The sequence below is a fragment of the Theobroma cacao genome, chromosome 3 (genome assembly GCF_000208745.1).
Source record: "Theobroma cacao cultivar B97-61/B2 chromosome 3, Criollo_cocoa_genome_V2, whole genome shotgun sequence".
Taxonomy (NCBI): domain Eukaryota; kingdom Viridiplantae; phylum Streptophyta; class Magnoliopsida; order Malvales; family Malvaceae; genus Theobroma; species Theobroma cacao.
The window spans coordinates 1,794,587-1,816,542 of record NC_030852.1 but is presented as its reverse complement, the minus strand read 5'-3'; the positions used below and the strand labels follow the sequence as shown (position 1 = coordinate 1,816,542).

At 34.0% G+C, this 21,956-nt stretch overlaps 3 protein-coding genes across 5 annotated transcripts; 1 reads left to right on the top strand and 2 right to left on the bottom strand.

The window, feature by feature from the left end:
* Positions 168–10,015, top strand: LOC18604061 (histone deacetylase 15). 2 transcript variants are annotated; one of them, XM_007036377.2, is made up of 18 exons: positions 168–241; positions 1,202–1,472; positions 1,589–1,768; positions 1,901–2,015; positions 3,467–3,543; positions 3,984–4,059; positions 4,207–4,271; positions 4,397–4,452; positions 5,187–5,310; positions 5,429–5,554; positions 5,649–5,699; positions 6,044–6,112; positions 7,258–7,366; positions 8,269–8,348; positions 8,741–8,823; positions 8,913–8,958; positions 9,336–9,507; positions 9,712–10,015. In XM_007036377.2, the coding sequence occupies exons 2-18, from the start codon at positions 1,266–1,268 to the stop codon at positions 9,816–9,818; spliced, it is 1,743 nt and encodes a 580-aa protein (XP_007036439.1). In that variant the 5' UTR covers positions 168–241; positions 1,202–1,265; the 3' UTR covers positions 9,819–10,015. The 2 variants fall into 2 exon arrangements, with proteins under 2 accessions (XP_007036439.1, XP_017973644.1); XM_018118155.1 differs by having other exon boundaries at positions 1,901–2,042.
* LOC18604060 (transcription factor DIVARICATA) lies at positions 10,377–11,827 on the bottom strand. Its single transcript, XM_007036376.2, has 2 exons — positions 11,199–11,827; positions 10,377–11,019 (listed from the first exon to the last, which is right to left on the bottom strand). Exons 1-2 carry the CDS (start codon positions 11,621–11,623, stop codon positions 10,554–10,556), a joined length of 891 nt encoding a protein of 296 aa, XP_007036438.2. The 5' UTR covers positions 11,624–11,827; the 3' UTR covers positions 10,377–10,553.
* LOC18604058 (protein DENND6A) lies at positions 14,195–20,420 on the bottom strand. Of its 2 annotated transcripts, XR_001927255.1 has the most exons (5): positions 20,139–20,362; positions 18,128–19,885; positions 17,832–18,024; positions 14,758–15,138; positions 14,195–14,662 (listed from the first exon to the last, which is right to left on the bottom strand). XR_001927255.1 is itself a non-coding variant. In XM_018118312.1 (4 exons), the coding sequence occupies exons 2-4, from the start codon at positions 19,732–19,734 to the stop codon at positions 14,911–14,913; spliced, it is 2,028 nt and encodes a 675-aa protein (XP_017973801.1). In that variant the 5' UTR covers positions 19,735–19,885; positions 20,139–20,420; the 3' UTR covers positions 14,680–14,910. The 2 variants fall into 2 exon arrangements, 1 of the variants encoding a protein (XP_017973801.1); XM_018118312.1 differs by lacking the exon at positions 14,195–14,662 and having other exon boundaries at positions 14,680–15,138; positions 20,139–20,420.

The window sequence follows — 21,956 nt, the reverse complement described above, 5'->3', positions numbered from 1 at the left end:
TTTCCCAAGGGGCAAACTGGAAAAACCTTTTGAACAACCGTGGCCAAAAATAAAATTACAACAAAAGAAGGGCAATAACTTAAATCGAGTAAATTATCAAGGACTTAAATGAAAGAGAAATTCCTCGAAAATCACCAATTGAAAAATATATAAAAAATATGTGTTTTAGTTGTCACCTTCTCTCCTCCCTCAAAAATTCCGAATTTACCTCGCGAGACCCTTCGCGGCTTGCCCTAGCCAGGTAAAAAATGAAAAGAATAAAAGAGTAAATCTTTATTTTATTTTAATTTTCATTCTCTTAATTTGTTTTTGCTTTAATTCATATCTTAGTCTTTGTTTTTCTTTCTATTTAACTTTTTTTTTTTAAAAAATAAGCTGCATACATTTATATATTTATGCATGTTAGGGTTTTCTTCGAGTAATCTCGCCTAGACCCAGACTTCTAGCTTTTATAAAGCATTGGAATTCCCATTTTACGTTTTATTTATTTATTTATTTATTTATTTTTTAAAATTTTGCTTATGAATTACTATGTGGGTTTTGACTTTTTAAGTACATATTTGTTCAAAAAAATTTCTGGGTAGTTTTCGTTTGCTTCACATTTTAATTTTCTCTATTATTTTAATGGGTATGTGTAGATGAAATTATTGTTATGTAGTGTCAGTTTCTTATTTTCTAATTGCAGAGTGATAATATCAATTTTGACTTAAATTTTTTTTTTGGCTTTTGCTTTGCATATTTCTTTCAAAAATAAAATGCTTTTTATTTTTTAGTTTATATTTATATATCTATTTAGCTTATGACTTAAATGTAGTTCTTTTTTTCTTTTTTTTTTCATAGTTTTAGCTTGCTCACAGTTTTCATTTTGCTCTTTATGTTAATGGGTATTTGTAGGTTTGATGTGATTTGCAGCCGTCCCTTACTTATGCCAGTTTTTATGTTCTTTAAAAAAATGTAAAATCTTGATTTAATTGTTGCTTTTTCTCTGCATGATATCTTTGAAAAGTAATGTTTTCATTTCTTTTCTCTATTGTTCATTTGTCCAAATATGGAAAACTATTATTTTGTTAATTTTTAGAAATAATTATCCTATTTTGATTCGTGTTTTGAGGTTTCATGTTTTTGTGCTCTTTTGCTGTCTGATTTATTATGTATTAATTAAGGTTGTGTTGGTTTTTTTTTTTTTAAATATTACTGGCAGATGATTCGGGTTTAAATGAAGGAATGATTCTGGCCGGAAGTCTCCATCTAACTCTGAAAACAATATGGTTTCTGAAACAGTTCAAGTGAGTTGTGTGACAAATGGGGGGGCTAAGAACAATCAAGGATTTAAAAGAAAACATTTGGGATCTGATGAGAACACCACAGCTTGTTGTCATGATGAAGTGTCTGATGACAAAGGGGATATAGGAACATCTGGCCGAGATACGAGTACCAATATAAATGATGACACACAGCCTGATGGTGTATCTGTAAGCAGAGCACATGAGGAATTCCTTTAATTTCAAGGAATGTAGTTGTTATATAACACTGTTTCTGTGCCATGTTGCTTCTAAAGTGTTGCATTTGCTCTGTGGTTTGTCTGCAGAAAAGGAAGAGGCTCCCAAAAGAATTGACTTTTCAGGATATGTACAACAATCAAGATGCATTTGATGATGACGATGAGGATGACAGTGACTGGGAGCCTGTACAAAAGCACTTAGAGATTTTGAAGTGGTTTTGTACCAACTGCACGATGGTCAACCTTGACGATGTTGTCCACTGTGATGTATGTCTGTATATCTTTTTTCTTGATACTATTAATAATCACCACACATGATTCTGGAATCTTTAATTCTCTTTACAATTGTTTAAGACATTTTTACTGGCTGTATATGACTTAGCAATTTCATCCATGCAGATATGTGGGGAACATAAGGAATCTGGTATCCTAAAACATGGATTTTACGCTTCTCCTTGTTCACCGGAGTTAGACCTTATTCAGGTTGAATCAGAAGCCAGAGAAAGAGACAAAGGTAACTGCACCAGAGAAAGAGACAAAGGTAACTGCACCTGACTTCCTTCTAGGTTTATTCAACATATTTTCATATGTCCCCCTTTGGTTTCTTCTGGCCAAAAGGTTATTGAAGTGCCCATCATACCGATGCCTTCTCTTTTTACCGCCTTTTGGTTTTCTTTCATCAAACTACTAACATAATTTCACTTCTGAATTGATAAACAATTCCCAATCCAGTGCTTAAGCGCTGAGTTCTTGAATCTAGTGTTATTTTGGTGTTTGTTGGCTTTATGATTTCATGATGGTTGTACATGGTGCATTGACATGCATTAATGGCCATTTAATTGTGGTCATATGTCATTACTCAATCATAACTGCTTTGTCCTTGAATGTAACTGCAATATTTTGACCATATTAGTAATAATGCCTCTTGTTATTTCCTTATATGCGATGTAGGTTAACAAAATCATTCTGTTACTTTCTTATGCTGTTAGAGTTCCTAGTATGCATATAATGCAGTATCGTGATGGTCAGAATCAAGGTTATCAAGGACAAAAACAGGATGAAATGGTCATAAAGTGTGGAGCAAGTTTTATTGGCTTTCTTTTTTTCCATAAAAAAATGGATTTAAGATTTCATACTGTAATGTCAAGTTTCTGGAGAATTTAAGGATTGTCTTAAATTTCAATTATAATTAGCTGTATTTAATTTTTAAAATTGTTTCATTTCTAACCTTAATAATTAAGTTATGATGTCATCTGAATCTCTCTTGTCAATTGTGTTGATAGGGTTCTTTTCTATTTTGTTATTTGCTTAGTTATTAACGTATAAAAGTATTTACTTTGTATGAAAGTGTTTTTTTGCCAATGTTGTGCTAGTGCTACTTGCCACCTGTTATAACACTATTAACTGGTAGATAGATTGGGCTAGAAATGTTCTGAGTTACATTTAGTTTAGGTATTTATGTTGAATTTAATTCTGTTTTGTGTTTACCCTAGCAAAAACCAGTCTGGTCAAAATTTTTGCTTGGGTGAAGCCCATTGCTAATGAGATCCTAGCATTGGAAACCTCTTTCTGACGTAAATCATATTAAGTAATCTTTGCAGCAATCCAGTTAGTCCTATACAATTTTTATATGGGTAATATGATTCCAGCATCAGAAACATGCTTGTGAAATTTAAATCATGTTGAGTATTCTTTATAGTTGCTCACTAGATTCTTTTTTCCTCTTTTGGATAAATGTTGCTTGCCAGATGTTAGGCGGATGTGTTCTGATGAAAATTGTGAATTGTTAATATTTATGAGATTTCCAGTTTTGTATATCCTTTTTTATTTTTTATCAGATTTTGAGCACTATACGTTACACTCTTCTACACTATCAAACTCATAGTATTTCCCTTTGTATGATTGGGAGAGACATAATAGATATAAAATTTTGTGATCCAAATCTATTTGTGATTGTTGATGCAGATTTGCGCTTCGAGGCTTCAGCATCAAACTGTTCTACAGCAGTTGGTTTTGATGAGAGAATGTTGCTGCACTCAGAGGTAGGACACTGCTATTCTATATGCTTCCCTTGAATTCCCAACTTGGTTGAGGTTTTTATGGCAGCTTGACACCCTTCCAAACTAATAGTAATGTGTAGAAATCGAATATAAATACCAGTTGTGTGGAAGTTTTTGTATTATCCATCTCTTTGTGTGCTTGCTACTTTTTGTTGGACTGCTTCTGATTTCTCTCTTAAAGCGGAATAATGTTTTGACCAGGAGTTTTAACTCGCGTTTTTTCAATCTGGGTATCCTTACAACCTTTTTTCTTCCTTTCTTCTTTTATATATATATACCTGGGCTTGGGAAATTCAGTTGTATTATTCTGCAAATTAACTGAATGGTAAGTCTGTGATTGCTGCTCATGTTTTATTACTCTTGTGGGTTTTGTATCTAACTCTTTTTGTACTCTCATATTTGGTGCGTGCTTGGTAGCGTAGGTTGAAATGAAGTCGCATCCGCATCCGGAAAGACCAGATCGTCTCCGAGCTATTGCTGCAAGCCTAGCTGTTGCTGGTATTTCAGTCTTCTTTTTCTTTTTCTTTTGGGTATTAAATTAATATTCAGGGTTTTTATTTGTCTCTTTTATAATTGAATTGTCACTATTTGCTAAGCTTAAATTAACCAAGTTGACAAGCAAATGACAACTTTTAACCTGTGAAGGTATATTTCCTGGCAAGTGCTACCCAATTCCTGCGAGAGAAATCACTCAGGAGGAACTTCGAAGGGTAAAGGCCATTCATTATCTTGGAGGCATATCCTTTGCCTGTTTAAATTTTTTTCTGAAAGTGTTGTTTCTTAGGTTATGATCCAATCTCTGAAGCTTTGTTATTTTATGTATTGGAATCCTTAGGTCCATTCCTTGGAACATATTGAAACTGTTGAACTTACGAGCCAAATTCTTTCCAGGTATATCATTTGTCTTTTCTACTCCGAGTGTATGCATGTGTAGAGTTTTAAAGAGCACTTCTTGGCTTGGCTAAACAAAAGAGATCTTTTCATTCTTCAATTATCTATCCTTTATGAGGTGGCTTGAGAGCACGTGCTTGAGTGGGAATTGGGGAGTAGTTAGGGGTGTCAATGTATTTGTTTTTTGTTAGAAAGGTCTTCTGTCCTTCCTTCTTTCTCCTTTGGGGGTGGGAGATGAGTCCTCACTACCGTAACTAGTGGAAGCATGAAAATTTTCAAGTCCGGAATGTCTCTTTCGATGATATTGTGGTTAGATTTGGAGGGGAGGGGACAAGGAAATTTTTCGTGATGGGTGTTACTATTTTGGTAGCAAAGAGGATCATGTCATTACTGTATTCATGGTTTCAATTCATTCTTATTAGTTGTATTGCAGATTATGATGTTGTGAAGTCCATTTTTTATTATTAAACGTATACACATTTTGTTCCATATTGTAGATAAATATGATCCATATTTAGTAAAAGATACGATTAACAACAAAAATTACAAGATTATCAGTGACCAGTAGAATTATAAAAATTGGTGTCACTTTATTTTTGGGTCTGTTGCAATACACAAACATCACCGTTTTGACCTTTATTGCCTTGATTCTTTTCCAAATGGTCTGTTTGTCTGTAATTATAGACTTTATGATGAAATAGAATCTGCATTGATGGATTATTTTTTACTGGCAGTTATTTTACTCCTGACACATATGCTAATGAGCATTCAGCATATGCTGCTAGACTTGCAGCTGGTTTGTGTGCTAATCTTGCTTCAGCAATATTTTCTGGACGTGTGAGAAATGGTTTTGCTTTGGTATGCATGAGTTTGTTATTCTGTTAACATTTTTAAAGTTTATGACCGATGTGATACTGAACTCACAATGCTTATTGATTGCTTATCTGTTGTTATCTATATATTACTTCTGAGTCAGGTTCGACCTCCCGGCCATCATGCTGGTGTCACACAAGCAATGGGATTCTGCCTCCACAACAATGCAGCAGTTGCTGCATTAGCGGCTCAGGCTGCAGGGGCAAAGAAGGTGCTCATTGTTGATTGGGTAATTTCTTAGACACTTATCTTGCTTAATTTGCTTCTTTTTGTGGGAGATTTCGATGATTTTGAAGTTAGTGGTTCTCTATTGATTAATGCAGGATGTTCATCACGGAAACGGAACCCAAGAGATTTTTGAACAGAATAAATCGGTGAGCTTCCTTGATGATAAAAATTAATTGCAACACATGCATCAACTTTTTAATGCACTACTGATTTCTGTTGAAATAATTTGCTGGAGGAGGTGGGATGGTATTGGCTATCTCACTTTTGTAATTGGTATTGAGGAAGTTAAAACTGCTTAACATTGTGCTGGCAAAATTCAAATGAAATTTATTTACCTGACCTTGAGGTATATGTTAAGAAGCATATATGCGCAAGAACTAACCAATCAAATCCTTCCTCTTCTGTTGCATGAAGTTCTGAAATAAAATGGTTCCTGCAGTTTTTATTTTGGATTTAATTTAACATGCAAGTATCTTGTACCTCTTTATAGGTGTTGTACATATCCTTACATAGACATGAAGGAGGAAAATTCTATCCTGGTACTGGGGCAGCTTTTGAGGTACTTGATTAGTAATTTATTTAAATTTTTTTCTTAATTGATCTCAGGTAACTTGTGCGGCTAAGTTTTTCGTTGCTGCACATTGATTTGGAATTTGCCATCTCGCCTTGTAATAGAACAAAGAAGAAAGGGCGATATAACAGTAATAAAGATGGGTTTTTGTTGTAATATTGACAGCTTATTATCTCTCTGGGACAATTGGTGGCTGCCTGATGTGATTTTGGCATTAATATTTGTAATTTATCTGGTCAGATTATTGATCCTTATGTAAATGAAATTCTTCAATTTATCTAATTGGTATTTGTGAATATCAGAAATTTATCCAGATTAAGATAAGCCACGCCTTGTTGGTGCTGTAGTATTCTTATCCGCATCAGGTGCTTAGGAGCACAATTGGATGGATGTTATGTTAAAGTCATGATGCTAGCAAATAGATGTTAAATATGGATTAGAATTGAGTTATGAAAATTTTTATTGATGTTCATATGAAGAATCCTTCTGCTATCATAAATTCTCACCTTTTTAGTAAGCTGGCAATGTGGGATGAAACAAAATAGTCTGTTGCTTAGCTCTTTCAGGTGTTAGGAGAGGTCTCTAAGGTGCCTAAGCGAGTGCATTGACACTAAGAAGGTGGCATCTTTTTGTTTTTTATCATCCTCCTTCTGGAGTCAAATCAAAATGATGTATACTTGCAGCTGTAGATGTAGATTATACGGACTCTTAAAAAAAAGAATATTCCATGAGGTCTGACTACTGTGCTTGGTTCACACTTCATTCGATTGATAACCTTGCTGCTTCTAGTTGTTTGTTCTGCTGTCATGATGCATACACCTTGCAGCATTACCCCAGCCAGATGCATCTTAGACACTCATTTTCATAAAAGTTTGGCTGCCTAACTCAATTCTTTATCTTTGGGTATTTGACTCAATGTATTGGCAGGCATTGCTTCCATCAATATTTATTTTCACCTTCTGTGTCTTTCAAGTCGCTTGTCCTGCATCTGGTTATACATACATACATATATATATTGTCAAATCTGTTTGTATTTTGAAGGCTGCAGTTTTATATGGTTTATTCATCTATTATGTATCTTGGGCTATAATTAATGCTCCTTTTTTATTTCCTTTTTCAATTTAATTCTCTAGGTTGGTTCCAAGGGTGCAGAAGGATATTGTGTGAATATTCCATGGAGTCGTGGAGGAGTTGGAGATAATGATTATATTTTTGCATTTCAACATGTTGTGCTTCCAATAGGTTGTTATTTCTCATTGTTGAGTAAATCTTTGCATTTCAACTGTAATTTGGAAGATGAATATGGGATAGCATAATAAAATTTAAGTGCATTAACTAACTAGTATACACAATAGTGAGTCACTCTGTGCTCCAATGCTGGGTCAATGGTGGCCAACAACTTATATAGCTGACCAAGGAACCTTTTTGGTTTACGGTGTCATAATATATAATGTAGTATTGTTGTTGCTGTTTAGAAATATGATGGCCTGTGCTGAAGTGTCTTAACATATATCCATCTTTACCAGATTCAAATGTTTAATTAGAACAAAAGGTCTTGAATTTTTTCCAAGCATGATTTGGGCTACATTAATCTTGTTGTATCATTTTGTATTTATTTATGCCAATGTATAGTATTTGGATTATGTTGATGGAATTTTAAAGTGTGGAGCTAATGTGCTAGAGCTGCTAATGGTGGTGTATTTCAAAGCCTGGATATTTAAGAATGAGAGCAATTATATGCTTTGTGAACGTGTTAGCAATGTGTTGTGTTGGGAAAGAATCCTTAAAAGTTATAGAGAAACAAACTGTTAAGATGAAATGAATAATTGGCAATGTTATGCTTTATCAGTTGTAAATGGTTTCTACAAGTTGCTTGCTACAGCTTATTGATTTACTTTATTTAAGTGAGAAATTAGGACTTCTATCTCAATGGCGCATTTCTTATTGCTTGAACCAATCAACAGAAGTGTTTGTATTGTTGCATGTTTTTATAATGCAGCTGAGGATTTGTTATGTTTCTTGAGTTTGTGTCTTTAATCTCATTTATAGATATTGATTCTAGGATCCTATTCTATATCTGTATCTGCATTCTTGGCCATCATTTCTTAATCTTACAACCTGCATTTGTTAACACCTAATTGCAGCTTCCAAGTTTTCTCCTGATTTTACCATCATATCAGCAGGATTTGATGCTGCTCGTGGTGATCCTTTAGGATGCTGTGATGTAAGTTTATTTCCACATTGTATAACATATGTATACATTTTGTGATTTAATCAAGAAAATCTTCCTGACCAAAAAAAAAAAAAAAGAAAAGAAAATCAAGAGAACTTTTGAGAGAGCTATATTATTACGTCTAGGGTATGTTTTTATGAAAACATATGATTGGCTGCATTTGGAGGATATGTCTGCCCTTGCTGTCGGGTTTCCATTCAGTTGTCTTATGCCCTTGTAACTGATTATTTGAAATTCAATGCCTAAATGTTATTAACTCATCAAATGGAGTAAATAAATATTTTGGTTCATTTCGTTAGTATTTCAAAAATTTTAATTTTGTAACATGTTTTCTTCCCTTCTTTTTCTTGCATTGCATAATGACAGTAGTTTTGTCATTGTAGGTGACTCCTGCTGGTTATGCGCAAATGACACACATGTTGAGTGCCCTCTCTGGGGGAAGGTTGCTAGTTATACTTGAGGGCGGGTTTGTGGTTTACTCTCTGCTGTTTGGTACCATCAAGATTATCATTTAATTTGGCTTTTCATTCAATTTTTTTTTTTTCATTTTGGCAGCTACAACCTCCGTTCAATATCATCTTCTGCTACTGCAGTGATTAAGGTAAATGCACATAGGAGTAGAGATCCAAGTTATATTGGTGCAGTTGGTTTTGTAAGAATGAACTACATAAAAGTTACAAAGCCATATAGTACTTGCTATTGTGTAACTTGATCCTATTCTATTTGTATATACTAGTATTAGTTTTGTATACTCGATGTATGTATACATAGTCAGACAAGACAAATGCACATGCATATGCATTAATTTTGATATGTTAACCACTGCACTTTATTTCAATTCATAATGCTATGTTATTTTTTGTGGGGTACAAGAGGGAGCATTGTGGCTCAAATCTATGGTCTCTACCCAAATTCGACCTACCCTTGGTGTAATGCAATATGTTCTGACATGGCTTTTTTTTTTTCCAATAAAAAAAGGTACTGTTGGGTGAAAGTTCTGGGTATGAACCGGAGAATATTGTTCCTTCTAAATCTGGTCTGCATACAGTGTTGGAAGTCCTGAAGATTCAGATGAAGTACTGGCCTCCACTAAGTTCAAGCTATGAAAAATTGCAGTCACAGTGGGGGATGTATTCTATGGAGAACAAAAGTAAGAAAACTCCTTCCCAACTTTCTTTTACCGTCTAGGTGTTAATATAGTTGATTCATTTTCTATCGACCCGACGTTTCAATCTAAAAACATGCATGCTCGGGTGCAGCGGTGCAAAGAGGTTTCATCTGTGTGTGTTCGAATTATTGTTAGCATGGGAGTTTCAAACTTCTCATGTGGTTTCTTTTGGGGTTTGTTTTGCAGAAAAACAAGTTAAGAAGAGAAGGCTATTTGAGCCACCCCTGTGGTGGAGGTGGGGAAGAAAACAGTTATTGTACCATATCCTTACAGGGCATTTCCATCTAAAATGAAAGAGTGGGTGTTGGAAAATTTTGGGATTTCATCATCCTCATCCCCTTCTTTATGGTGTAATTTTTGTTCATCCCAGTCAGGACACAAGATACATTCCGGATAGGTTTTACCCATGTCTGAATTGTTTTAATGTGATTGATGATGATGTGCGCCTCTTTTGACCTGCAGTTTCCTTCAAATATGATCTTTTGACGAAGTAGCTGTTTGCTGAATCTGTAGGAAGAACAGAAATAAGAACACTCAAGTCTTCCCTCAAAGGATTCAAATTTTATAAATATTTGATTAAATTTTTGAATTCGAATATTTTAGATATTATCAATTAATATTTAATTTAAAAAGTTTTAATTAATTTATATGTATATTATTTATACAAATTTTAGGGATAAAATAAAATTAGTTCATAAAAAATAAATTAAAAATTATTTAATGTAATTAATAAATTGTAGTAAGTATTAATTTTATATTAAAAATAATTATTTATAATTAAATACAGATATTTTAAAACGGTTAATAATTTTCTTATTCGGAAATTAGTGACGGAAACGAATCCGCGACGGTTAGTAATTGTACAGAGTACATATGAATTTATAATGGCCGAAACCCAAAAAGAGAAGAGTTCTTCTGCACTGATCTATCTGCTTGATGGATAAAAATGGCGTAAGGAATGATGCATCGGCATATTCCTAGTTCAAAGCAAGGCAGAATTCAGTTTTTGTTGCCGTTCATGGTTGAATTTATTGATGCATCGGTGGCGGTGCCATCGGGTAAGCAACAGGGACGATATAGGGAGGAGGGTGGTGGTGATGACCGGGAGGAAGCATAACGGGAGTTCCCACAGCGGACGCCATATGCCCTGGAGCAGCCACCGGACGCCCGACAGGTGCTCCGTACATGCCTAAACCAGGCATATGCGGCTGAGCCCTGTGCTTCACCGACGGCCCCATGGCTGCTGCTGCAGCTGGTGAGTTTGTGTTAGCCTGTTGGCCGGTGATAGGGGCCTGATGAGACGTATCCCCATTGTTAACGCTGGTGATGTCATGGATGCTGGATCTCCGCCGGTCTCTGTTCATGGAATTCAAGCGGATGAAGTACTTCTGTGCATGGCTAGCCACCTGTGTCGGAGTTCTTGATATCACGAAGTTTCTTGAAATGCTTCTCCAATCTCCTTTGCCAAACTTGTCTAAACCCAGTAGAAATAACCTGGATAACCAAGGTAAAGTTGGTTACATTCCTTTTCCCAGCATCAAACTTGACAAATCTCAGTTTCCTACTTCCAAATTTTCAGTTAATAAACTACCCATGCTCCTTGTTGGTCAACTCTGCAGTTCGGAAAGTAGTAAGAAATGAACAGACAGAAGGGTTGTAGAGAGATAACATACCTATGCTCTTCTTCTGTCCATGGAATACCTTTCCTCCTTTCTTGGTCCGACCTCGAACTTCCTTTCCCACCATGTCCACAGGAATCATGGCTTAACCCCGAAAATCCATTCCCATAACCAGAACTCGATCTCTTATCCGGAGCAGCAGCAGCAGCAGCTCCGGCAGATCCATGAAAATCCTTTGCTGCAGAAGATGTAGCTTCGTCTCCTGTATAACTAGGAAGTGGAACCTGACCAGCCTCTATTGCACTAACATCCTCCACCAGCAGTTGATAGTGTTGCTTCAATTCCTCAAGACTTTTACTAGGAACCATTGAAGCAATCTTCTCCCATTGCTCTTCAGACCCCTCCTCTGTCCAATGCATAGCTATCGCGTTTTCGAAAGCCTTCTCTACTTCCCTGCTCCAAGTACCAGTCCCTGCCATGGTAAGATTGCCTAGCAATGTTCAAACTGACCCTGATAGATTCCCAAGCTTATGCTGAATAGCCTGTTTGCATTATTGGAAGAAGAAGAAACACCAGAGAGATGAGTGTAGGATAAGGAGTGGGGGAAGGAATCAAAGCAATGAAATGAAATTGATGAGGACCACTTTTCATATATAACTTGTCATGTTCATATAAAAAATAATACATAAACAAAATTATGGAAGAGTACATTTTTTGCTAAGGATTTTGTAATGTAGGTTTTCTTTTTTGCCTCCAATCATGGAGGAAGCAAAATCAAGCGTGACGTGGTCCAGAGAATCTTTTTTAAAACTTGCTCCTCCAATACTACTTCTACGCGCCAAGAGCGCATTGCCCGAAATATCTTAAACATATAAATGTAACACAGCATTATTTATAATAATTGATATTGAATTAAATGTCTGCTTATATTTAAGTATTTAAGATATTTTTAATTTAATTGATTTAAGATTTTTTTATCTTTATTTTTATGGTTCTCCTCAAGTGTAGTATAATAAACTTGTTATGTAATATGAATTTTACATGTCAAGATAGTGGATTTATAAATAATAAACTTATCACGAACGAGAACATAATGTATTTTGATACTATGTTAATTTTAAATATGCATTCAATTAGTTTTATACTGAATGTTTGTCTAAAATATAAACCAACCACCTAAGTTTATTTTTTATGTAATTTTTTTTACTTAATATATATAAATATTTAATTTAATGATTAGTATATGATCTTTTATTAAAAAAACACGATCCGAATCTTTTTTCTTAAAGAAAAAAATAAAACAAAATAGGTGTGTTGGGACTTTCAATATAAAGCCAAATGGTGAAAGAAGCTACTCTTTCTATCCTAAATTAAATTTTCAACTTTTAAATGATTTAAAAATTTTAAAATCGAGTATTTTTTATACTTTATAGAATAAAAAACTCACTTAAAATTAATATTTTTTGTAAAAAGGTATCATTAAAAAATATTCTATTATTGAAAAATTGATATTATTTCGAGACAATGGAACTAAAAAGAAATCAAATACTCAATTTGAGACGAAAAGAATATAATAAGGTCAGATAATTGGGCGAGGGTGCTTAGCACGCGCTTGAGAAGGGCGTGGGACCAGAGAGAAATGTTCCAAGTTCCAATACTCTTCATTCTCTTTCTAAAACGTGGCCGCTTCTACATTTCTTGTTGCAGCTAAAATGCACCTCACAAATTCCTACCGTTGCTTTCTTTGTTTCCTTTGTTTTCACGTATTTTTTTATTTTTTTACTATTTTTTTATTGATTTTTTTTAATTTTTTATATAAAATACGTCTAATAAAAAATTTTATCTTTCTTTTCCTAAAAATCAGTTAAAGATAAAAAAGTACGGCATGTTTTATTTTTATAACTGAATTTTTATTATTATATTAAACTTTTTATACCATTTATCAAAATATTAATTATTATTTTTTTACCGCATCAACATGAAAAATGAAAAACATTACTTAATTATATTATCGTATTGTATGAAAATCAACTATAAAATATTAATATATTATGTCAATCTCACATAATATAAATTATAGAGTGATATTTGATTAATAATAATTAATTAAAATTTAATTTAATTTAAAATAAAAATATAATAATTTAATTGACCGCAATGAATATTCATTTTGACGAAGATAATTAATATCCATTTCCAAAAAGTAAAACATTATTTTAAAATATTTTAAATAATAAGATAATCCTGTAATTTGGAAAGAAAAAGAACATATAAATCACACCACTATAACTTTTATAGTATTTAAGGTAATCAATCAAGGAATTAGGGCTGAGGCACTTAAAACCTTGTCTAGGGGCTTGTGTTCTTGGCTTGAACTATCTCCCCTTCTGGTTCAGAACAATTTACATACTTCAACAGGCTTATAATGTAAAGTATTGACAGACTCTTCACACATTTCTGAAGGGTATATATGAGAATGGATGTCATCCCAAGATCAACAGTCCAGTTTTCTACTTGATATTGAGATTTATGGAGTCAATACCATGAAAATTCGAGGAGCCCACAAAAGTTGAACACATCATAATCCAAGATGTCGTAAGATTGAAAACTGGACATTACAAAACTTTAGTGAGAGTTACCTTTCAACCATCAATTCTTCTTAGCATTCTGACAATTTATGGTGGGGAAAGAACTGCTAAAATGGTTGTGGTCCACTCCACAACTTGCCTGTCAATAGACATTGAAATTATATCCTACTGACAGTAACTCACCACAAAATCAGTAGGCAATCTGCTAGGATTTTGCATTTTTCATTATGTCAAGCACAAGTTTCTCAGTAACTCGGTTCCATCACAGACATAACAATCAAGTAGAAGAGTAGATCTTGATTTGTGCATAAATTTCACACTCTACTTTCAAATATCTTTTGACACTGCCAATTATGAGCAAAAACTAATGATTATGTGCAGAGGAAAAGTTTACTGTCACTGTCAGTCTCGGTAAGGAACCCTAATAGCAACTGAACAGGTTTGACACTGCAAAGTACATAATAAATAAGAAACCCATTGATGGGATCATATATAACAGAATAAAACACAGGGTCACACAATTCTTCCAGGAATTTTGCCACAAATGTATCAGTAGCTTTTTGAAACTCTATATGTTCTGATCATATTGAATAGAGGTCTTTCAAATCAATGATCATAAACAGAAGAAATAAAGAAACTGAAGAAAGCTCATACCTCTTGACCAAAAACAAGAAAGTGCAACCATAAAGATTGAAAAAAGAAATGCTGAGATGGGAGTTCAAGTCTTAGTGACCTGCCGACGGATACAGTAGCTTACGCATGGTTCCTTATGAATGAAAGCAACATGAATCTTCAACTTCCCATTAGAAAGACAACATAGCAATATCCATAAATTTTTTTTTTCTAATTTGTTTCTAGATTGTGCAAATAAATTATCTCAGATTGCTGAAGAACTGGGTGGATTCAAGACAGGTTCTGATTCTCACACATCTGGATAAAAGGCAAAGTTAAAATAAAGAAATTCTATCAAATTGCAAGACACGTGATTGTACAGAAAACAGAGTTGTGAGAGGATTTAGTCTCACCTATATGAACAATTATGCCAAATGTTGGGGGATTCTCCATCCCACCAAGCAGAGGAAGCTACAAGAAAATCAAAGGTCATGCCTTTCTCTAGAAGCAAGTTAATACCCTCAATACTCATTACCAGAGCCAACCCGATTCCGCCATGCTTTGTGTTATCTTGGTGAATTGGAGGATATAACCCCAACTTGTATTGAAGGGCGGCCAGGAAGTTTTGTCAATTCTGGACTTGAATTTCCCTGTAGAAGAGCTGCCCTCTGTGGGTTCAAAAGCAGAAGCTGCTGCATATCCTTTGGAAGTAAATTGAACACAGTCTGTAGATCACCCTTCAGTTTCTGGCACATTGCTGCAGAGTCTGCTACAGCCCTTCCAGATTGCTGTAACTGAAGAATACATTTAAGGAATAGGTTAAAATAGTGTCATAGTAGTCATATAAGGAATAGATTACATAACTGAAGATTACATTAAGATATAGCCCAGAGTAGTCATATGTATAACATCAACCAGCAAAGCATTAAATATGTACTTTGAGCAAAACAATGTGCCATACAGAACATATATGATGCTAGATCAAATCATGTATCATCATCTTTTAGGCTCTCGCATTTTGGGGACTGAAATGAGACTATCTAATCATCATGTTATTAGATGACTAAAGAATTTTAAAAAAGGAAAGAGATTTTCAAATTTAAAAGTAATATACAAATATCAAATGTAACTAGTGACTAACTTACTTTGGATTTATAAAAAAAGCTTTGGATGCAAAGCCTAATAGGCAGTATAAGGTTGCTATCTCATATAATATTGCAACAAAATGTATATGATAGGCACTGAGAAGCTTCCAATAGCATATCTTATGATCCTATTTAAACTACAACAGAATTTAAAATACACTAAGATTTTACACAACAAATTTGTTCCAGAACTTGTAGAATACCAATCAAACAAAAATATTATGCTAACTGTGGAGAAATCAGAATAGAATTATTGCAACGGTTCATTTTCCCAATTTCCAACGTCTACTAGAAATCTCTGCTTTTTAAACAAATACTCGTACAAAAAATATCAAAAGAAAAAAAAAAGAATACTCATAGTACAAGAGCAATAAGGCAGTAAGAATGAAATTTAGTACTTTCACATAGGCAACTCATCTGCGTCTCTTGCAGGTGCTTTTCTATATGTACACAAGTGATGTGCATGGGTGGTAGGTTGCTCATTAATTGCTGATGGAAGACCATACTAACATGGTGTCTCGTATTACAAGATAGACAACTACTTTATAAATGGTTGGCAAATATCTAAGCGTAGAATTTGTCATTAACTTCCCCCAGATAGATGACAAATTCTTTGGTATTCCTTTTATTGGCATACTTTTAAAAAATGGATTAAGTTGGCACAATTTTAAATCGTTTTCTTAATTGAAGAAAGGTCGGTTGAAAGAAATCCTTCTGCAAACATTCTAATGAAGCAAGACAGAAAGTGAGCATAATACATATAGTATATAGCCAAAAGGATGAATGACAACATCTTATAGCTGATTAGGGAGGAAGAAATGAGGGATGGGAAACACGTTGTTTGAATAAGTGATGCTAAGTATATTAGAGCTGGTGCACAGCATATTGACACTTTTAGAGCAAGATTGAAAGGGTGAAATAAACCATTCAAGAACCAAGTGGTGCTATCTTATAGATGATTAGTGAGGAACAAAGGACAAAAACATGTTTGTTTGCAAGATTGATGGTCAGTAAATTAGAGCTGGTGGGCAGCAGACACATTTAGGGTAAGAGAGAGTGAAATGATTCATTCAAGACCCAAGTGGAACAGGAAAATTTCATAAAAACATAAAGCATAAGTTTCAGAAATCAAGACATAGAGTGCTAACAATTTAGGATTTGTTTGGTTGTTTCCCAAGTGGAACAGGAAAATTTCATAAGAACATAGAGCATAAGTTTCGGAAACCAAGACATAGAGTGCTAACAATTTAGGATTTGTTTGGTTGTTACTTTGTTTACTTGCGCTTTTTTTTTTCTGCTTTTTTGCTTCCAAAAGCAAAATGCACTGAAATTTAATTTCACAAACAACCATATATATGAATCAGTGGCATTTTTTAAAACCATTTGATCATTTTGAGCCATTATTTTTTGTTTTTTACTTGCTTTTGCTTTATAGCAGATAGGAAGTAAAAACAAATAACAAACAACACCAAACTACACCTAATTTGTTTTCATTTCTCTCAAATGAAAAGGGGTGAAATAGCAGCAAAATTCAGACTGATCAGGCTAAAATATCTAAAAAGATTGGTCATTCTATTCACAATCACGTTGTTTAACCCATTTAGGCTCTAGAACAAATACGGGGCATGAACAATTGCTAGCATGGTTTATATGATTATCTAACTGTAACTCCCTTTTAATAAGTGTCATACTATGTAATCCAACACCATTTAATTATACACTCCCAATTATTAATTAACATGTTTGCATGTTTCCCTCTTTCCATCATGCATACAAATGGAATCAAAGGGGCTTCATTTAAGCAACTTCAAAAACTTGCGGCATAAAGAAACAAATGGAAATTATCTTCAAAATAACCAGATTCCATACATCCTCAACATAGTTTTATGAGAAGACAATATCTCCAACCTAATTCCACTTACCAATTTATAATAAAGGATGCCAGATAAAACATGTATAATGTACAGGATCAAAATATAAAGCCATTTTGCAGCAAATCACAGGTCGTCATTCCTCCCTAATAATAACATTCGAGGTAACTTGAGCATCAATAGATACCATATAAATCATTGATCGAACACCATTTGTTCCATTATGTTTAATACAGAATCATCTGAAACCTGGTCATGTTACCTTAACCCCTCCCTGGAAGGGGTGTTTTCTAAACTCGGCAAACTTAGAGCTTAGTATTGTTTAGCCATAAAAGCAAGCCCTTGAAAGCAGGAAAATTCCCTAAAAGCAAGAAACATGCTTAATTGACATTTACAGACATGATGAGCACTTAAAAGAAAAGCACAGTAGTCAGAAACATTTATATAATCTTGCAAAAAAGGCAAAATTACCTGTATTTCTCCAAGAAGATGTCTCTCAATAGCATTGAAGCAGTCAACAACTTCCAATTCAGGCATTTTAGATATCAGGTGATGTATGTCAGTCTTCATTCTTGCCTGCCTCCATAATCTATGTTGTTCATTTTCAGCAACAGCATGTCGTCTTTGAAACCATGGCAGAAAGTTAGGCCCTTTAAGAAAACGCCTGCATGCAAAGAGAAGTTATCTCTAGCTCAAATGAACAATTGATAGATTGCAAAAGAAACCAACCAATGAAGCTGAAAACTGCAAGTAAACATTCATATTACCTATACAGATCCAGCCAGTTAGATCTCATACGCTTCGAAAGAAACTTGCCCACACCCCTTGCTGACAAGCTCATAAGGAATTCATCAGCATTAAATGGAGGTAGAGGAGGGGGATCAGCAAAAGGTGAAGATCCTTCAGGAGGAGTGGTAGCCCTAAAATATGGTCCAAAAGGAGCCAAGAAGTTGGTAGTGAGCTCCAAGAAATGTCGACGTAAGATCTCATTATTAACAACAGACATAGATTCCTCAACCCTTGGTGACATCCCAGCATCAATAAGCCTATTCAAGATAGAAGTGTCTGGCTTTGTAGTTGCAGCATAAGTGCTCCAAATAGCCTCCTTATGTTCTGTCATGAGACAAAGAGGACCATCTCTCCTCAGCTTCACAGCATTCAACAAATTAGAAGGAGAGAACTTCTTCAAGGAAAGCTGTTGAAGACCAAATCCTTCTGGTTTACCAGGAATTCTGCCACTGGACCTACTTGCAAGGGCAACCCGACTTGAATTAGGTGCAGGGCTTCCAACTGATACTATGTGGGGGATATTACGAAGAGCTTTGAGGAAAAAAAGATTTGTGACACCCAAAACCATAGGCGGATATTTGTCCCCTTCTTGAAGAGAGTTCAGCTGAGCAAATTCAGGATCATGGATAGTAAAATACGGCCTAAAGTCAACACTGTAAAGTAAAGGTGCAACTAAGCTGACGAGACTGGCCACAGCCTCACAGCACTGTGGTGGTGTTGGTGCTATGACAAGAATCGGCTCACCAATAAGTAACAACTCCCACAATAACCAAAGTTGTAACAAAAGCCCTTTGAATGTTCCGAAAAGATCGGAATCGTGAAATAGACCTTGTGGGACTGATTGATTATTAGGAAGAAAAGGAGCCATAGATGAAGCAGACTCTTCATATGCTATTCCACTTTCCAAAGGCAAGCTGTGGGCAGGTGGCAAGTTAACTTTGAGCATTGCATTCCCAATTGGAAGCTCCATTAGCTTACCAGGTACAGGAGTAGGCCACAAGGAAACATAACCAGCAATATGCTCAATAGCTTTTTTTCCTATATCAAAGTAAAGAGGACCCATGATTTGTAACAAAGGTCTAAACACGCTAGAGTAAGGTCCATGAGACAATATTACTACAGATTTTTGTTCCCCACCTCGTTTTAGCCTCTCATCATGCCTTTGTCTATTAAACACATAACCATACAAGTGTCTTGAACCTTTACCACTACTTCTCAACCTCCTAATCACTTTCTCCTCTTTAGGTGTTGATGTTGTATCTTTATCATCAATTTCTGTTATTTCCGACGAAGTCACATTACCCTGCTTTGTATTTTTATGCCTCCGAAACCGGAAAAAGAAGATGCAATCATGAATGCTGGAGCGGTTCTGGTGCTGAGAAACAGAATCCGGAAAGGAACTAAAAGCAACCTCAAGTTCCTCTTCTTGAGTGAGACAACCAGGTGGATAACACTCTTCTATTAGCTGACCTTGTTCGAGATCAAATCTAATGATGCAAAAGGCAACAACCCATCGTTGCAAAGAATCCGGGTCAGGTTTCACACTAAGCTCCGGCTTCACAGAAAACGAAGGAGATCGACTCATTTCCTAGTGTTTTCTCAACGACCTCCCTCATCTATCAAAAAGGCCAATTCTCATCATCTTCAGCCACCATTTCCATTATAAATTCCACGAAAGCTAACTCATTGCCAAAAAGACAAATTACTCAAATTGAAAGCACTCTTCTTTAAAACTCCTGGTAAGCAGAAAAAAGAAGCAAAATCAAAGAACTAAGAAAAAAGCAACTAAATCAAGAACTACAGTTTACATTAATTCGGTTCCTGAAAATTGCAAAATTTGGGTTAGTTTCTATCACTAATTTCGTTCTTTCTTTTTCTCTACTTTCCTCAGAATCTAAACAAATGATCGAACCAAAAACAAAATAATGAAACAGGTCTCAACAAGAAAAGGTTCAAAAGATCTAAAAACAATGGGCAAATAAAACTTACCAAAACCGAAGACCCCTGAACCAGTGGTTGGAGAAAGTAATCTGGATCGGGCGAGAAATGAGTACCCAATTGGCCAAAAACAAATGGGTAGTTGTTAAATTTTCGAAAACTCAAAGAAAAATGCGGGCTTTTTGTGGGATTTAGTGATTTTTCTCTTGGTTTTTCTTTTGAAAACCGAACCAAAATTACCCACTTTGGGATATAATTATATTAATTAACTTCGTAACTTTTTTTTTTTGAAAAGCAATTAACTTCGTAACTTAATGGTATAACATTGCATTGGTGGTTTAATTATGTGAAATTTAGGCAAAAAAATTTTTTGGCTCTTTCTTGAATACCGAATTGTTGCTGTCTCCCACATTGGGAAAGGAAATTTTTTTATCTGGTTATGATATTAATATTTTTAGGTTAAATTGTACTTTCACTCCTATAAGTTTTCCGTTCTTGTAAAAGCATCTAAAATTCATTCTTTTATCTTTTTGGGGGGTAAAAATTAGAAAATGAAATTATAATACATTAATATTTTAAGTTTTTTAACCTATTGTAGTACTTTATTTACTCATTAAACTAATTTAGAATGTAAAAAATACTAAATTGAGTTGGTAATTTTTGTTTTAGTTTTAATCAGAAAGCTAGGGTTTTGTTGGATAATTAGTGTTTTAATAAAATGGTATAGATAATCCTAAATGTGTAGAGAATGTACCCAAAAATAAATAAAATTTGTATAATTTTGTTTGGGATTGCTTGACACCATGAGAAATTTAAAGCTCAATACACATATCTCATAAATAGAGACTTTTTTTTTTTAATTGGGAGATAAAGGATTTGAACCCTATTCCTTTGACAGAGAAATTATCCACCAATCAATGATTTAAATATTCGGATGCACAAATAGAGGCTTTTGATAACCATTGTTACAAAGTTATTCCCTTATTCAAAGGTAAGGCATCATAGGTTGAGAATTTGAGATAATAATAATAATATAGTAGGTAATTAGAAAATATTGTTAAAAAGAATAGAAGGAGAAACTAGATAATTAGGTAATTAGATAAGTGTATTAGATCATCTATCGATAATATATTACAATAAAAAAGTACAAAATGTTGGAAAAGTTTTTAATTGGTGAAAATGAACATTTTTATTCATTAAATTTCTATTTTTTATTTTAAATAATTATTAATTGTTAATTATATAAATAACATTTTCAATTGTATGTGATAATATCAAATAAAGATTGAAATTCAAATTAAGAGGTATGCACGGTTGTTAAATGGAATAAAGTCCATTCTTTCACACTGGACCTTAAAAAACTTGATTTCACTTAAATACAAGGAATAAGGTGGCAACATTTATCTTTATATATAAATTATTTAAAAATAAAAATAAATAAATATGCATGTATAATGTAACGATAAATATTAGTATTATTAAAAAAAATAATAGAGGGAAAAAGATAACATTTCCATTATAATGAGTTAAAAAAAGGACCATAATCCTTCCTTAAAAAAGGGACCGCAATACCTTTATGAATAAAGTCATTAACCTATAATGATAAGGCATTCCAACAAAGAGCTGAATTTACCATGAGTTATACGAAGGTTTAGCAATATTAATATTATTATATTGAATCATTTGATTCGATGATTAATATATGTCAAATTTTAAAAAAATTTATTATTATTTTTGACCAAGTAAATGGAGAATATTTTATTTTTATCTAATCAAGAAATTTTCATTAAAAAACAAGAAAGAGTCCGTACAAAGAGAAGCAAAAAAAAAATAAGAGACTTAAACATCAAAGGCCATTATATAAAAAAA

Bases quoted from the DNA above. Each gene is read 5' to 3' on its own strand.
- LOC18604061 (XM_018118155.1), top strand. From the start codon at position 1,266: ATGGTTTCTGAAACAGTTCAAGTGAGTTGTGTGACAAATGGGGGGGCT. The intron at 6,113-7,257 runs GTACTTGATTAG...TTAATTCTCTAG, and splicing joins GTACTGGGGCAGCTTTTGAG to GTTGGTTCCAAGGGTGCAGA. The intron at 9,508-9,711 runs GTAAGAAAACTC...TTTGTTTTGCAG, and splicing joins GTATTCTATGGAGAACAAAA to AAAAACAAGTTAAGAAGAGA.
- LOC18604060 (XM_007036376.2), bottom strand. From the start codon at position 11,623: ATGGCAGGGACTGGTACTTGGAGCAGGGAAGTAGAGAAGGCTTTCGAA. The intron at 11,020-11,198 runs GTATGTTATCTC...TTGGTTATCCAG, and splicing joins TGGACAGAAGAAGAGCATAG to GTTATTTCTACTGGGTTTAG.
- LOC18604058 (XM_018118312.1), bottom strand. From the start codon at position 19,734: ATGAGTCGATCTCCTTCGTTTTCTGTGAAGCCGGAGCTTAGTGTGAAA. The intron at 18,025-18,127 runs GTAATATGAATG...CTTTGCATGCAG, and splicing joins AACTGGCTGGATCTGTATAG to GCGTTTTCTTAAAGGGCCTA. The intron at 15,139-17,831 runs GTAATTTTGCCT...TGTATTCTTCAG, and splicing joins ATCTTCTTGGAGAAATACAG to TTACAGCAATCTGGAAGGGC.